At 42.3% G+C, this 17625-nt stretch overlaps 1 protein-coding gene across 1 annotated transcript in view; it reads left to right on the plus strand.

The window, feature by feature from the left end:
- LOC126095479 (uncharacterized) overlaps positions 1–16741 on the plus strand; it is a 91345-nt gene extending 74604 nt beyond the window's left edge. The window contains exons 6-8 of the mRNA XM_049910270.1: positions 2897–3094; positions 6479–6644; positions 16457–16741. Of these exons, the coding sequence (XP_049766227.1) occupies positions 2897–3094; positions 6479–6644; positions 16457–16596 (504 nt within the window). The 3' untranslated portion in view covers positions 16597–16741. The remainder of the gene's footprint in view (positions 1–2896; positions 3095–6478; positions 6645–16456) is intronic.
- The last annotated feature ends 884 nt before the right edge of the window (positions 16742–17625 follow it).

Raw genomic sequence — 17625 nt, forward strand, 5'->3', positions numbered from 1 at the left:
GTTATCTTCATCTTTCTTTGATTTACTCTCAATCCATATTCTACTCATTAGACTGTCCAATCCATTCAGCAGATCGTGTAATTCTTCTTCACTTCCACTCAGGATAGCAATGTCATCAGCGAATCGTATCACAGATATCCTTTCATATTGAATTTTAATTCCACTTCTGAACCTTTCTTTTATTTCGATCATTGCTTCCTCGATGTACAGATTGAACAGTAGGGGCGAAAGGCTACATCCTTGTACTACACCATTTTTAATGCGAGCACTTCGTTCTTGGTCGTCCACTCTTATTATTCCCTCTTGGCTGCTGTACATATTGTATATGACCCGTCTCTCTGTATAGCTTGCCCTTACTTTTCTCAGAATTTCGAACATATTGAACCATTTTACATAGCCGAACGCTTTTTCCAGATCGACAAATCCTAAGACCGTGTCTTGATTTTTCTTTAGTCTTGCTTCCATTATTAACCGCAACGTCAGAATTGCCTCTCTCGTGTCTTCACCTTTCCTAAAGCCAAACTGATCGTCATCTAGCACATCCTCAATTTTCTTTTCCATTCTTCTGTATATTATTCTTGTACACAACTTGGATGCGGGAGCTCTTAAGCTGATTCTGCGGTAATTCTCGCACTTGTCAACTCTTGCCGTCTTCGGAATTGTGTGGATGATTTTTTTCCGAAAGTGTGATGGTATGTCGCCAGACTCATACATTCTACACACCTACGTGAATAGTCGTTTTGTTGCCACTTACCCCAATGATTTTAGAAATTCTGATGCAATGTTATCTATCCCTTCTGCCTTATTTGATCTTCCGTCCTCCAAAGCTCTTTTAAATTCTCATTCTAATACTGACTCCCCTATCTCTTCTAAATCGACTCCTGTTTCTTCTTCTATCCCATCAGACAAATCTTCCCCCTCATAGAGGCTTTCAATGTATTCCTCTCACCTATCCACTCTCTCCTCTGCTTTTAACAATTGAATTCCCGTTATACTCTTAATGTTGTCACCCTTGGTTTTAATGTCACCGAAGGTTGTTTTGACTTTCCTGTATGCTGAGTCTATCCTTCCGACAATCATTTCTTTTTCGATGTCTTCAAATTTTTCCTGCAGCCATTTCGTCTTAGCTTCCCTGCACTTCCTATTTACTTCATTCCTCAGTGACTTTTATTTCTGTATTCCTGAGTTTCCCGGAACATTTTTGTACTTCCACCTTTCATCGATCAACTGAAGCATTTTTTCTGTTACCAGTGGTCTTCGCAGTTATCTTCTTTGTACCTATGTTTTCCTTCCCAGCTTCTGTTATCGCCCTTTTTAGGGATACCCATTCCTCTTCAACTGTACTGTCTACTGAGCTATTCCTTATTGCTGTATCTATAGCCTTAGAGAACTTCAAGCGTATCTCGTCATTCGTTAGTACTTCCGTATCCCACTTCTTTGAGTATTGATTCTCCCTGATTAATGTCTTAAACTTCAGCCTAGTCTTCATGACTACTATGTTGTGATTTGAGTGTATGTCTGCTCCTGGGTACGCCTTACAATCCAGTATCTGATTTCGGAGTCTCTGTCTGACCATGATGTAATCTAATTGAAATCTTCCCGTATCGCCCGGCCGGCCTTTTCCAAGTATACCTCCTCCTCTTGTGATTCCTGAACAGTGTATTTGATATTACTAGCTGAAGTTTCATCAGGTTACCTTCCATTCAGAAGGCTATTGCACTCAGAGACTGTTATGTTGACTTGTAAAAATAGATTTCAGCTATCAGTCATCCTTTCTAACTTTTTTTATTGGCAGATCTAGATTTAAGCTAGAAACTAGCCATCTTCAATGTACTATCATTTTTGATCAATGCATGTAATGCCGGTTGTTCGTGCTTCATCCACCCCGACCCCGATGAAGCCCGACCAACAGGCATCACTGAACAACCCTATCACTGAACTGTTCACAGTAACATACTCTCTGCCCTACCTATCTATTCATAACCATTCCTACTCCCGTTACACCATTTTCTGCTGCTGTTGATATTACCCTATACTAATCTGACCAGAAATCCTTATCTTCTTTCCACTTCACTTCACTGACCCTACCATATCTAGATTGAGCCTTTGCATTTCCATTTTCTGATTTTCTAGTTTCCCTACCACGTTCAAGCTTCTGACATTCCACACCCCGACTCCTAGAGCGTTATCCTTGCGTTGATTATTCAAACTTTTTCTCATGGTCACCTTCCTTTTGGTAGTCCTCTCCCGGAGATCCGAATGGGGGTCTATTCCGCAATCTTTTGCCTATGGAGAGATCGTCATGACACTTCTTCAATTATAGTGGCGCTGCGCGATTCGAACCTGGGACCGAAAACGTTTTGATTATGAATCGAAGACACTACCCATAGACCACGGTTGCAAATAGATACAAAATATACTGAAGATATAACAAGTCAAATGTGGCAATGCATGATCGATACACCAAGATGCTATCTTGCTGTATGCTTCCTGAATTACTAATAATTTCACACATTTTGAAGTCTTAGAATGTAGGTACACACATGATTAAGAAATAAAAGGTAATAGCAATTACCAGACTTCAGGGTGTTTAGGACACGTCATAAAGAATTATTCTCTCGAAAGTGGTAAGTATATTCCTTTCTCCGATCAGTGCATTAGCGCACTCAGCCAGTTTTGGGAAGGTCTTGCAGCTTGTTCAGTCAAGCATGGCAAGGTGAAAGTATCCATTTCGCAACTGGTAGAGAGCTGACAGTATAATCGTGGTGAGTGCCACAGTAAACAGCCTGCTGCGTGGTACCAGGATATCTCTAACAAATTTTCTATGTCAGAGTATTAATTTTTAAGGTAGATTCTGTGCGTGCGTAAGATTTGTAACTGACTGCTCTGTCTGCAGGTATTGGACTTGCAGACTGGAAAGTGTCTCGGTCCAGGAGTCGATGGAGAGCTGTGCTTCAAAGGACCGACTATCATAGACGAATTCGTGGACGAGGATGGCTGGATCCACACTGGAGACGTGGGTCACTACGACACCGATGGAAACTTCTACGTCGTTGACAGAATAAAGGAACTCGTCAAATACCGCGGTGTCCATGTGAGTTATTGGAGTTATGTCAATGTTCTTGGAAATAAAACTCTTCCCTATCCACTGCTATGCACATTAAATTTAGTCATTATGAGTTATTACTGCACCATTTTACTATTACTATTGATAAAATTGGACCCCACTGCTAGTCTTTACTTCGGCGTAAAATCTATTTTATAAGAGACAAATGAACTTCATTCAAATACATCGAAACTTGTAAAATTTTCATGATTTAGAGATAGTTTCTACTAGAAGACTTATTCTAGAATGCTTCTAAGATAATTTGTATGAATAAATATCTTTATGCATTGGTTCGAAATGTCAGTGCTTGCTACATTCTTAATGCCAACGTGATACTGTTTATTGGTTCTCTTCTACTGTCAATCTGTTTCTATTATCAAAGACGCAAACAGGTCAGCTGCGCCTTCCTTGTGACGTCTGACGTCGGCGAGTGATGCAGCAGTCTCTGGTTCTGCTGTCCCTTCTGTATCCAATATGGCCGCTTCTGCTTCCCAGATCCAACGAAAATCGCTGTTAAGATTGTAAATGGCTGATAAATGACTGATGATCGCAGAAATTTGGCTGATATATTCAGTATAATTTATGGGAGGATATTCAGTTGGGCCGGCCGCTGTGGCCGAGCGGTTCTAAGCGCTTCACCCCAGAACCGCGCTGCTGCTACGGTCGCAGGTTCGAATCCTGCCTCGGGGATGGATATGTGTGTCCTTAGGTTAGTTAGGTTTAATTAGTTCTAAGTCTAAGGGACTGATGACTTCAGATGTTAAGTCCCATAGTGCTTGGAGCCATTTGACCCGTTTTTTTTTTTCAGTTGGGCTGGAAAACAAATTCACACAAACACTTGTTTCAATGAAAGGAAGCAAGATTAGAGTTTAACATCCCGTCGACTGCGCGAACATTAAATACGGATCACGACCTCTAATTACGAAAGGATGGGGAAACAAATCGGTCGTGCACTTTTCAAAAGATGCATCCCTGAACTGACTGGAGTCATTTAGGGAAATCACGAAAATCTATATCTGGATGGCAGCACGGGGTTTTGAACCATAGTCCTCCCGAATGCGAGTGACACGTTTCACTCAGCTTATATTTGTACTAATGGATGTTGTTTACTCATTACGAATCAAAAGGAAGGAAGATTGGGTTTAACGTCCCGTCGACATCGAGGTCGTTAAATGGTTCAAATGGCTCTGAGCACTATGGGACTTAACTTCTGTGGTCATCAGTCCCCTAGAACTTAGAACTACTTAAAACTAACTAACCTAAGGACATCACACACATCCATGCCCGAGGCAGGATTCGAACCTGCGACCGTAGCGGTCGCGCGGTTCCAGACTGTAGCGCCTAGAACCGCTCGGCCACCTCAGCCGGCCGAGGTCGTTAAAGACGGAGCACAAGCTCGGATTTTGCCCTTTCACTGGAAACTTCTGGGCATTTACCTAGGGCGATTTTAGGAAATTACGGAAAATAAAAATCTGGATAGCCGGACGCGGGTTTGAACCGCCCTCCTTCGAATGCTAGTGCGCTGTGCTAACCACTTTCAATACGAATGACACTAAATTCGACGTGTTACACCCTTACAGTTTATCTTCTACCAGATGTATTTTCTTCTACAACACGGTATGTATAAACGCTCTTTTAAAAAACATTATCATTGTTTAATATCAACAAACCAGGTACTAGCGCTCTTTGACAACTCATTTTAAATGTTACCTTACAAACAAAGCAGACTGACTTTAAATAATGTTCCACACAAGTGATAAATTTTTAACGTCGTCCTTAATATCTTTACGTATCTCTAGCTCAACATATCATCACCACATCTAAGAAACACCATTAATCCTCTATCAGGCGACACCGTCCTTCAACTCTCTACGTTCACTTCAAGCCAACGTTCCTCATATAAATAATTATTAGTGTACCTTACTCTAACATTTTGTGTCTCTCTCGTGAACTGAACTACTAATCAGTCCAATAAACACCATTACACATTCCTCTACGCACTACTGTCTTTCAGCTGTCTCACTGCCTGCTTTTTTTAAAAAAAAATACTTACATTTATATTAATTTCTCTAGGTCTAAAACTCAAATTTTAAAACATGTATATGAAAATATTTACACATACAAATAACATTATCATATTTCAGATAACGTAAAAGTTTTTGAAATGAGGTTCTTCAGTTTCCCCTGGTCTGATTGCAGAGTTCAGGGGTTCATAGTGGCACTGTGGATAACTTACTACGCAAATGACTTGGCGTTTATCTTGTTTACTTGGGTAACTTTCATTGTCATGACTAGAACTGTGGAAATTGGAAATTTATGGTAAGGTCTTATGAGACCAAACTGCTGAGGTCATCGATCCCTAAGCTTACACACTATTTAATCTAACTCACTCTAAGGACGACATACACACCCATGCCCGAGGGAGGACTCGAACCTCCGACGGGGGCGCAGCCGCGCGAACTGTGACAAGGCGTCGTAGACCGCGTGGCTACCCCGCGCGGCTGACTGGAAGTGTACCATTATGTTGCCCTGGAACTCTTTCTAAGGCTTCTTTTATGACGAGAGTCAACAATTTCTCAAACGTAACTTCCACGCGTTTAATAACGGTGAACACATATTTACGGAGGAGGTGGTCTGTTAATATTACAGACTCTAGCTAGAGTATCCGTACGTGGTCTCTTTGGGATTTGGAAGTTAATATGACCAGCAGACTGCCCGAAGGCCTGACGTGTTTGAAACTGATGTAGGCTCCATAGACGTTCCACTAGAAGATAGGGAAATACGGATCAATCCAGACAGAGCCCTCCTTCCCTGGATAAAGCTTATTTAATTGAAGTGTGACAGCTTCCTGAGAAGTTGTTCGCTAACGGCTGTTCTGTTCCGACTCAACAGCCATCCGTCTCATCGGACTGCAGCACACCTTAAGACGGGGGGGCTTCTTTTTTTTTTTATAGAAGTTTCCACCGTACTCGCCATCCAGGCAGTTTAGCCAAGATTCTCATTCCCTGTGCCACACGACGCTCCACTGTTGCAATGCACGGTGGTCGTCGAAGCACAACCAGAGCTCCGTTTACAGAGAGTTGAAGCTCAAAAAACCCAGCTTTGCCAAACCTATACCCAGCCAACGTAGGCTGCGCTGCCTGAGCTGCTCGCCTTTTGGCACGATATAAGAGGCATGTGCTGCTCATCCAGTGCCACGGGAGGAGCGAGCATTTTGCGACCTCCTCCTCCCCCTTCCCCGCTAACAACGCCTCCTCCTGACCGTACTGTTTCCTCGTTCTCAAACTGAATTTCGGAGAGCTTCTTTTGAACTGTACACTGTATGTATTTTGCCGCGAGGTGCAGAGGAGTGACTGCTGACTGCTCCTGCAGGTGTCGCCATCTGAGATTGAGGCTTGGCTGCTGGGACACCCGCAGGTTTCGGAGGCAGTGGTGTTGGGCCTACCGCACGATGAAGACCAGGAACATCCAGCCGCCTTTGTCGTCCTGACCCCGGGCGCCACCGTCACTCCTGACGAGCTCAAGCAACTGGTCAAAGGTGAGGATGCGTCTTGCAGTAAGCACTGTCTTAAAAATAATGGTATCACTGAGAGAGAGAGAGAGAGAGAGAGAGAGAGAGAGAGAGAGAGAGAGAAGAACAAAGTCTTAAACATGGCTGCGAAACAGAACAGATTGAAAAATCAGCCAACAACCAGTTGCGAATAAAAGCTTATTATCACTTGACCATAGTTTAGATATTTGTAAAAGTATCTTCTTCAGAAGTATTGGCCCTAAGATGATCTTTTGTTAACAGAACACCTTCTACACGCTAAATTTATGTCACTTATTAATAGCCTTATAAAGAACCCGCCAGGGTAGCCGAGAGTGCTAATGCGCTGCTTCCTGGACTCAGGTAGGCGCGCCAGTCCTGAATCGAATCCGCCGGGTGGATTAATGACGAGAGCCGGTATGCCAGCCAGCCTGGATGTCATTTTTAGGTGGTTTTCCACATCCTGTTTGGTGAATACCGGGCTGGTCCCCAAGATCCGCCTCAGTTACACGACTCACAGACATTTGAACACGATCGCACTATTTCGTGGCTTCCACTAGACGCAGACAGCTGGGGTACACTACTTACACCGCAGAGGGTTCGGGGTGGTGGGAGGTAGGGCATCTGGCCACCCTCTGCAACTAACACTACCAAACCCGTCATAACAATGCCGATCCCGCGTTGGCTCAGGACGAGTCCCAAAGAAAGAACGAAAAAAAAGCCTTGTAGAGGAATTTTCATACTTACTTTATTATAAAATGCTGTTTTTCAACACAACCAAGTGCCAGTTCTTAGCGCATGTATTTAGCGCCCTCTGTAGCCCAATTGTTCCTAGTCGCCTGAGTCTGTATATTTGAAGCAGTTGGCCTTAGTCTCTGACATAAATTACGCAAATATTTTATCTTGTGACGCCTATTACGTTTATATGTTGACAAGAGCCTCTACCTGCGGGCATTTACCAATGAGCAGTCTTTATGAAGTGCGATATATGTAGTCTGACGCTATCTAAAGCCATGGCTTGCAATAACTCTTGTTTCACCAATTTCGTTTATGACAAGAGAACTCGGCTTCAGGTAATCTAATAAGTGAGTACGCTTACTTCACAAATATTTTTCTATTAATATATTATTACGTTTGTAAAAAAAATTATTTTGGAATTGATGTACACATTTTTAGGGCTAATACTTCTGAAGAAATCAGAATATCAACTATCGAAACCGTGGTCAATGGACTATAAACCTTTCTTTGCAACTGGTAGGCTGATTTTTCACACTGTTCTGAAGAAGAAAGTGTTGCACCCCTGCTTATCAGCAAGTGTGTGTGTGTGTGTGTGTGTGTGTGTGTGTGTGTGTGTGTTGTGGTGGTACGCTGTTTTAGATTCAAGGAATATGTGAAAGAATAAGCTTTATGAAATACAAAAATAAATAATTTGGCTGTGAAATAAACAGCAAACAATAACCAAAATATAGGTGGCCCAAAAGTGTCCATCTTTGCACGCCTGTCGATCCATGGCATAAAATACCCTGCTGCTGTATGCAGTACATTGCAACTTGGCATGTTGTCCACAAGATGGGTACAATGCTGCTGCTCAAGCCTGGCTGTCCTATGGTCATCCAATCTTTGAGGCGGATTTCTGCGAAGAGGCCGGCCGGTGTGGCGGTGCGGTTCTAGGCGCTTCAGTTTGGAACCGCTTGACCGCTTCGGTCCCAGGTTCGAATCCTGCCTCGGGCATGGATGTGTGTGATGTCCTTAGGTTAGTTAGGTTTAAGTAGTTCTAGGTTCTAGGGGACTGATGACCTCAGAAGTTAAGTCCCATAGTGGTCAGAGCCATTTGAAGCATCTGCGAAGAGTTATTGCAACTTTCTATTGGTTCCAAGCATTTTCAGTCGGTTTCCTGTCAGCATGGGTTGCAGCTGGTTTCACCGTCCTGGGTGAAGATATTCAGGAGGTTGGGTGTGGTACTCTTGTGTATTATCATCAGGGCTGTAGTAATTTATAGTGGGATCGAAGTTCTGAACCTATACTACACAGTCCGATAAGCACCGTCGACAGGGAAGCTAGGCGTCGGATGTAATACCAATCCCAAAACTGACATACCTCCGGGGTGACCCTGTGTGACTGCATACCTGAGACGTGCATTGATACCTGCCCCCCTCAACACTCTTTTATGATGGTCATTTGACGCTACACACATCCTGTACTTTTTGATGAAGACCACTCAGTGGCACTTATTCAGATTTCGTTCCAAACCTTCCCACTCCCTCACTCTTTGTGCACTACGGGACTGGGACGTTTGCACTCTTTTTCGTAACGGACGCACAGGGGCCAAACTGAACGTGTGCAGACGCTTGTGAATTGTATGGGCCTACAACGGCCTTCCCATTTGCGCAATTATGTTTTATTCTTCTCAGGATCCTTAAGAGCCAGTTGGTGCTCTTGACAGAGAACGATCAATACGTGACAGGTCTTGACGTGTCTGACGATCGCGGTGGAGTGATGGAGTGACTTCTCTGTGGTGTACTCCAGTTCACTGGGCAACTTCCAGTGCTGACAGCTCTTCTTACCACAAAGAAGCAACGTGTCTAAGCTTCAAATCACCGTTTGATGCATGGGGGAAGACTGAAGAACGTACTCAAGATGGATTGTCCAGTAAACGATTAAGAAAATTATGCGTTCTACGAAACCATACTGACAATGGAGGTCTACTTTCACCTCCAATACGCATGCGGATGTACTGGATTTCCTGTTGTCGAAACAGTGTTGTGAATGACGTTGTCGTTCAACAAACCACAAGTATGACTAGTAATGGGCCTGTTCATTGCTGTATAAAATCCAAATGTAGCAGCAAGATATGTTTATGACTACGTGCTGATGAGGTCACACTGTTTCACTACAGGAGATTGTATCAATGGATAGGAGAAAGCACTTTCACATCTTCATACAAATTACGAACGCCATTGTGCAGTGCGTGTCAGACGTTACAGCATATCAATATTAGTGAATTTTTGTCTTATTCCACTCGCGTCTTCAGCGAGGGAAAAATTTCTGTCAGTATGCCACGTAGGCACTCGGTGTCAGCTCAGATTTCCAAATCACCAGATACGAACAGCTGTTGGATATGTACACACTTTTAGCTGAGATCAGCTAAAAGCTGAGAAACACTCTAATGTCAGTGGCATGTGCGTGGTAAAAAATCCGGTCCCCCGTCTCCCTCAGTCAGGTCGAAATGGTTTTCATACAGTGGATGGAAGCAATGTGCAGAGATGAAGTAGCAGAGATAATAGTTTTGAAGAATAAATCTTAACTTTTGTATTATTAGTACATATTCTCTGTTGATATACTGGATTTTGGGACTTGCCCATACAGCTAGCTCAACAGTGAAAAGCCAATTATGACGATACGAACGTGAGGATATCACAACACCCAATCCGTGAGTGGCTAAATCTCCAACCCAGCCACCAATCAAACCTGGGCTCCTTCACTTAGCAATCCACCGCTCTGACTGCACAACCGATGCGGACGTTCCCTGTTACATCACTGTTGGGCCAGTGAGCTAGTGGAAAGGTGCATGACAGGACAACCGAGAAGTCGTGGGATCGAATCTCGGTCGAACTGGATTAATATTCAGTCTCCACTTACTGTAACCTTCACTTTTCAACTATGTGAATACTCGCCAGGAACGACATGTGGTTCGGATTCCCTGCTAAATACGGCGGGTCCTCTTTTCCTGGTAGGATTACTAGGGTAGTGGCGGCCACATGAAATACATGAACCAGGCCTTGGCAACCATACTGTTCTTAAGGGATTATAAAGTGAGCCATACGGTGTGCATGTTGTGGTCTTCAGTTCGAAGACTGGTCTGATGCAGCTCTCCATGCTTCTCTATCCTCTGAAAGCCTCCTCATCTCCGAAAAACCATTCCATCCTTCTGAATCTGCTTCTCTCCCCCTACGATTTTTATTACCTCTCCCCCCCCCCCCCAATATTCCTACAGTACTAAACTGGTGATCCCTTGATGTCTCAGAATACGTCCTATCAAATAATCCCTCCTTCAAGTCAGGTTGTGCCACGAATTTCCTTGCTCCCCAAATATATTTAATACCTCCTCATTAATTATATGATCTACTCGTCTAATCTTTAGCATTCTTCTGTTGCGCCATAGTTCAAAAGCTTCTATTCTTTTACTGTCTAAACTGCTTATCGTTGATTATCAGTGTCAAAAACAGAAAAAACATCGATGCGCTAGCAGACCGCATTTCCCGATGTAAGCGAGAAATCAGCCGAAAAATCACCGGAAGTACATATCAACCTATTCTTAACGAACTGTTTTTCGATCTAAAAAGCAAATCAAAATGTAAATAATTTAATTACAGACCAATTATGATGCTTTACCTCAATAAAACGAAGCGCGTCTGGTGAAAACATCACACGTTTTGTAGTTGCAACGACAGACCAAAAATACCCTCAAGAAGAACACGGAGAGTTGTGGTCCTTCTGAGCAGTGTTTTGGGATATCACTCGTGAACTGTGTAGGTTTAATAGAAGTTCACATGTGTTCGACACGAGTAGCTTTATCTAAATATTTATTTCTTCTGTATGAGAACAATGTTGTACAATCACAGTTAGCATTGTTGCACGTTTCCTCTCACAAAATGAATCATGTTCTAGAACCAGTGACTGGGTGCTACTAACGGGTCTAGAATGCTAGGAATCACTGTTTGTTGGGAACTGATAGTTGCCGAATAAAATACGAAATACGTCCCTCTCAGAGTAGTGTCTTCGAGACAAACACGTAAAGAGCTCGGCTACGTTTTGACACGTAATTTTTCACCTAGCCCTTTCGCCAACATTCGGACTTCGAATTTATTTGGTAATGGCTCGTCGACAAACTTTGAGCAACTATAATATACACATCACTTTTCGTCGAAGATTATTTCGTTCATCAGTTATTTGAGACAGGAGAGACCCGGGTTTGAGAAGTGGATCTTACTTGCTTTCCACATCTTCCTTATAATATTTAAAGAACTGTTACTATTTGCTATTTATTACCACAATAAGTAGAAGTTGTTGCAAACTGTGTAGGTTTCCTTGTCTAAACCCTTTAATAAATAACATCACAGCTTTAACTAAAATGTTTAATAGAGTTAATACTTTCTCTTGCAACAAATTTAATGAATGTTAATTTAAAAATTTCTGATTTTAAAACTACTTTTAAAAATACTCGCATGTTTCGTGGGCAGATACTGCATGTGGCATGGTCCCAAACTTTGCCTTTCCCAGTTCGAAAAATGTAGAAAAAGTGTGATATAAAATTAATTCCGATAATCTGATTACTTACTTACACCGCTGGCGAGATAGCGAATCAGTTGATACCAAACACAGAGCTATCAGTGATTAACTCAAAAGTTTTTTAATTAAATTCTTGGATTTGACCATTAAAGTTAATATTCTCCGACCATCAAGCCACGCCGACTTCATGCCCTCAAGACAGACTATCTAACAGAAGGGACTAATGATTTTTCCTGGTCACGGAATAATTAAAGTCTGTTATAATCCCTCAAGATGGGTGATTGCTTTAAAATTAACAACCGTTACGTTCATATATGAACCAGACGGCAAGCAGACTCGCAGGGACGCCATTTCATCGGGCGCTTCGGAGGTTTGGTGTTCAAACAGTCCTGGCAGCGTAATCTTCAGACCCCAAGCCACGTCTCAAGTCTGGACACAGGAAGCGTTCGCCTCAACGCCTCCATTTTGTGTTGGCATCTGACACCATTTCACGTATCGCGGAGGTGTGCTGTGGAGGAATGTTGGTGGTAACAGAAGTTCAGAGATCCCATCTCTCATCCTCAGTCGTACGAAGTTGTTCGCAGATGAAAGATGTGTCGCTTTGTAGTTAGCAGTAACTCAGAAGTGGTCGCCATCTTAATCAAGACTGGAAAGTTGGAGAAGCAGTCTCGTCTAACATCCTACTGATGTCGAGTACCAGGAGTTCCGATCAGAATGTTCAGCAACTACGGCTGTTACTCACGCACTGTTACGAGAAGCACCACGCCTTCGTCTGGCATTACAACTCCACCGGCAATAATGTCGTAAGTCACATCGATGCGCCTCTCTTTATGCTTTTGGCCCTCAACTCTCGTGGTTTGCTTTCAATGTGATCATTTTCATGAGTGTGTCTAGTATATTTACTTAACTACAACACGATGTAATCTCTTCATTATTCGTGATGATCCCGTCATCACTTCCTTTACAAGGCTAACTGGAATTATGTTTTCTTTGGTAACGGTATATTTTCGAATTAAAGTTTAAAAATACCTCTTACTTATTGTAGCTTTCTCCCGTCCGCTCTCAGTTTCTTCCATTCAAAATTTACACAACATTTCCTGCCAATAGCAGAAGAATCTGACAGCTAACGCGATCCACTCATAGTAGACAGCAGGAGTGTGACTGTCTCTCTGTCTCACAGGAAAATGGTGCGAGGTCATTTATGAATCTTTAATCCCAGCCGTAGCAGACGTGTGAATTGTTTCGTTCAATGTAACACCCCGTTATGTCCCAGAGATTAAACCCAAAATCTCTGGTTGCTACAAACTTATGGAATTTAACGTTTCCCATTTTTCATAAAATTATTTACGTAAACTGCAAGTGTAAAACAAGATGTAAAATTTAACACTTCCTGATTTTTTCAAATATTTTAAGAACACAATAAACATCAAAATTAAGAGAAGTTTCTTTATGAAACAGAGGATTTTCATAATCTCTTACACATACATAACATTAGTATTACATCAAGATCTTGTAACACAAACACATACTTAGTGAATTATACAGGTATAACTAACAAGGAATCCCTTGAGTGTGAGGTCGTAAATTCAGCCTTAAGTAAGGCTCATTTGAAGGAAAAATATTAGCTGCTAATGACGCACCATGTGTACCACGAAGACGACAGAAAATGAGTGTCTGGGAGGTGCAGAGATCGACCTTCTATGGGATGTATGTACTACACTTCATAAAATGGACATCGTCGACATTCAAGAAATGTTCAAAGCATACTATTAATTTGCGCAGTGAACACCGAATGAGCAATGGGGTATCACGATGATCGCAAAGGTTCGCACTATTAAGATCGAGGGAGAACTCCTTGGGAGTTATAAACCGTGCATGACGTTCAGATAGATACCCACTCTTAAAGAATGCATATAGAATCATATTGGTGTGACAGGGTGGTGAGAACATGTATTGTGATGGCATGCAGCCGAATGCGCAACAGTCTCTCGTGGAGCTTATCGTGAAACTGGCTATCCTCTAAAGCGTAGCTGCAGATAGGGTGATGATATGTTTTATAGAAATGAAAAAGAAAACAAATATCCACAGGTTGAATTCTCCCAGTGGTTCCAGATGGTATGATTTGCAATGTCACTCGCTTTTCAGGAGGGATAGTTCGTTCTTAAGGAGTGCGATTTTTATACGCAGACCTGGAATCAAGCAAATGAAACTTACTGTGAGCAGCTATTGGCCAAAAACAGTGCTCATACCGTAGTTGTACTTCTCTAACGCCCATTTTCCACTGTTGCTTGCTATGACATAAATACTCCCTACTGTCCTCGCAAGATCACGCAGTCGTAAGGAACAATGTAGATTTAGAAACACAACGAAAATTTTCTAGTTAATTACCTCGACGCTTGTGAGCGTAATTCATAGAAGATTGGTTAAAAATGATATTTTTCGTTGTGTGAGACGTTTCGTTCTTCAAATGTCAGATAGGTACTAATTATTTTCTGAAGTTTTTAGAGCTGTAGAAATTTAAAGAAAAGTATCATGCTCTTCCTATATCAAATTTTCTCTGTTACCTGAACTATCAGCAAATATGTTTCTGAAAGGACAAAGAAAGGGCTGCATACGCTACAGGCGTTCGCCTGGAATAATGCTTCTAATATCATGCCCATTGGAATAATGCTTCTAATATCATGTTCACTTTCAACACATGTCGCCACTCTCTAGGCGACCTGCGTAGAGAAATTACGTGTGAGATCGGTTTGTCGCAATAGTGGCAAAACAACTCCTAACTAGTAGAAAAACAAACAAAAGAAGGAAAGCAGAAGCCCATGATATTGGAGAAGTCCAACTGGTACGAAACTGAAGGAAATAATACGTTTCATGTATAAAATACGTAACACTCAGAGCGTCCACTTGTTAACACCTGGCATGTTTCACTGAGTACGAATGGCAACGCAAAATACAATTTTGGTTAAAATTTTTGGAAATTGTCAGTTAAGGCTTGTTTTGGAAACGATCGAAGCACTGATGACATATCTGTTTGGATGTCCATTGATATGCTATGCAGACAACACTGCCCTTTGAATATAATGCTTTCGTGCGCTATCTTGCATCAAACTTGCACTGAGTCACATCCCATGTGAAAATGGATCTTGTGAAAGAACAAGACTTGCACTGAGTCACATCCCATGTGAAGATGGATCTTGTGAAAGAACAAATTCCATGAGTTTTTTCCTTGTCCTTGTTTGTGTGTGAGTGAGTGTGTGTGTGTGTGTGTGTGTGTGTGTGTGTGTGTGTGTGTGTGTGTGTGTGTGTCATAAATTACGAATAAAATTCTGCTCATCCGCATCTTAATTAATGATTAATGGTGATGATAACGCTGGTCGCACTAGTTCGTACGATATCACCGACGGGTAGAATCGCCGACTATGTCAGCAGATGTCGCACTCGCAATATAATACCTACCACTATCGTTCTTGATATTCGGACCAAATATGGTGCATCATTATCACGCTCCTTACCAAAGTGTTTCAACAAACAGTGGAAACATTTATCACTGGCGACAACTTCCGTAGAGTACATTCACATCTTTACAGTCTGGAACCGCACGACCGCTACGGTCGAAGGTTCGAATCCTGCCTCGGGCATGGATGTTTTTATTTCTTATGGTGACCGGTTTCGACCACTACTGTGGTCATCTTCAGACCAATGAGTAAGGACCTCCTTCTGCTGGAGAATCACTAGTGATTACTCATTGGTCTGAAGATAACCACAGTAGTGGTCGAAACCGGTCACCGTAATAAATAAATTGTGATCAAGACTGTTTTTGATAGTAAATTTTTGTAACACTTCGATCACTGTTTCACTCCCACAGTGTATTCAAAAGTAATACATTTACATCAGCTTCTAATCTACCTCCGTCGCTTTCGTTGGTAAAATGTAAAAAAGCGCGGTGTTCCTGTAGTGCTCTGTTGCTTGTAACCAAACTGTTTCCGCTCACTGCATCAGCTTAGCGTGTGCAAAGCCACATCTAGAGCCGGCCGGTGTGGCCGAGCTGTTCTAGGCGCTTCAGTCTGGAACCGCACGACCGCTACGGTTGCAGGTTCGAATCCTGCCGCGGGCATGGATGTGTGTGATGTCTTTAGGTTAGTTAGGTTTAAGTAGTTCTAAGTTCTAGGGGACTGATGACCTCAGATGTTAAGTCCCATAGTGCTCAGAGCCATTTGAACCATTTTTTAGCCACATCTAGGCGTCATCTTTCGTGAACCAGCACGCATGCAATTTTAAGACAAGTTGTAATTTGGACATTAGTCTAGCCACCCAAAATTACTCACACTTTTTACTGCAATAAAACTGATTTGAAATTTCTGCGTATGAAACTGTGAGTTTTATCACTACCACTGTATATTAGTATGGCCAGTTACCCCCATATAATGAGGAGGGAACATCTTGTGTGCTACAACACTGCAGTCTACCTAATCTAGGCTAACCCACAGCACCCATCGAAGTGAAGTAAAGACTCGGCTTCTGTTCCGTTTCAGAGAGGGCGTGCGGCAGCGAGGAGAAGCTTCTACATGGTGGCGTCTTCGTGCTGGAGTCCATCCCTCGTGTGGCCACGGGGAAGGTTAGCAAGGGACAGTTGCGGCGAGCTCTCCAGGAGAGAACAATGGGAAAGGCGTAGCTGCTCTCCCAGTAACAGTAGCTGCCGGCTCTCCGGATTGGCTACAGTCTGACGTCAGCAGCCTACACAACAACTCACTTGGCATCCCATGTACATCCATGCCACCTGGTGTACCATCACCTCCGTAATAAAGTGGACAAACCTTCCTCAGTAAAAACTGTGTGCCAAAATTAATTAAAAATAATCACGAGACAAGCAGTCAAGAAGAAGAATTTCTCCAGTAGGGTAAATCGGTACAGAATGTTTAATAATATATGCTGCTCATAACAATTAGGGGATCAATCGAAATATCCTGATACGTCGTAGGAAGACTGATTTGTCTAGGATTACAATCTGTCAGCCTGTGAAAGGTCTTGGTATTGCTTCATCTGTTAAAATCAATTTTAGCTGTTCAGCATGTTAATATTGCCGAGAAGAACCGCGACTGAATATTAACTTATTTTCTTTTACGTCATTGGTCTTTTGACAGTCTCGGAAACAGCTCCATATTCGAACAAAAGATCTGAAATACGAATGTCATTAATATTTAAACATGTCTATCTGCTATGTGCACAGCAAGTCCAAACCTTGCATAAAATTTTAAGGGATTTTCTTACTACAAGAAGGTCGGAAAAGCCACAGCTAACACCAAACAGTTTTGTACCGTGGTATTTCCGATCAGAGCCTTCCCCACCGTTGAAGCTACCTTTGACGATCGGAAAGTCACGACTAAAACGTTTGTTGTGGGAAACACCAATTCGACGCCACTCTGGTACCGTTCTTGTGATGTGAGAAGACACTCCATAGCGATTAAAGATGTTTAATTGCACAAATTACCAGTTGCTACGATGAGAATGCTAGAAAACAAAATCGTATCCCTAAAACTAAACCATCTGGTAGGGCTACAAAGTATTGTGACATTTTGCAGAAATCAGTCCTACAGGTGAGAAACGAAGTTCGAAAAAAAGAAGAAAAAGAAATAGCTTCTTGTGAACTTCCTGAGGGAAACTGAATCACGTGGAAGAAGGTACATGTGGAAGATCTTGATCC

The sequence above is a fragment of the Schistocerca cancellata genome, chromosome 8 (genome assembly GCF_023864275.1).
Source record: "Schistocerca cancellata isolate TAMUIC-IGC-003103 chromosome 8, iqSchCanc2.1, whole genome shotgun sequence".
NCBI classification, from domain to species: Eukaryota; Metazoa; Arthropoda; class Insecta; order Orthoptera; family Acrididae; genus Schistocerca; species Schistocerca cancellata.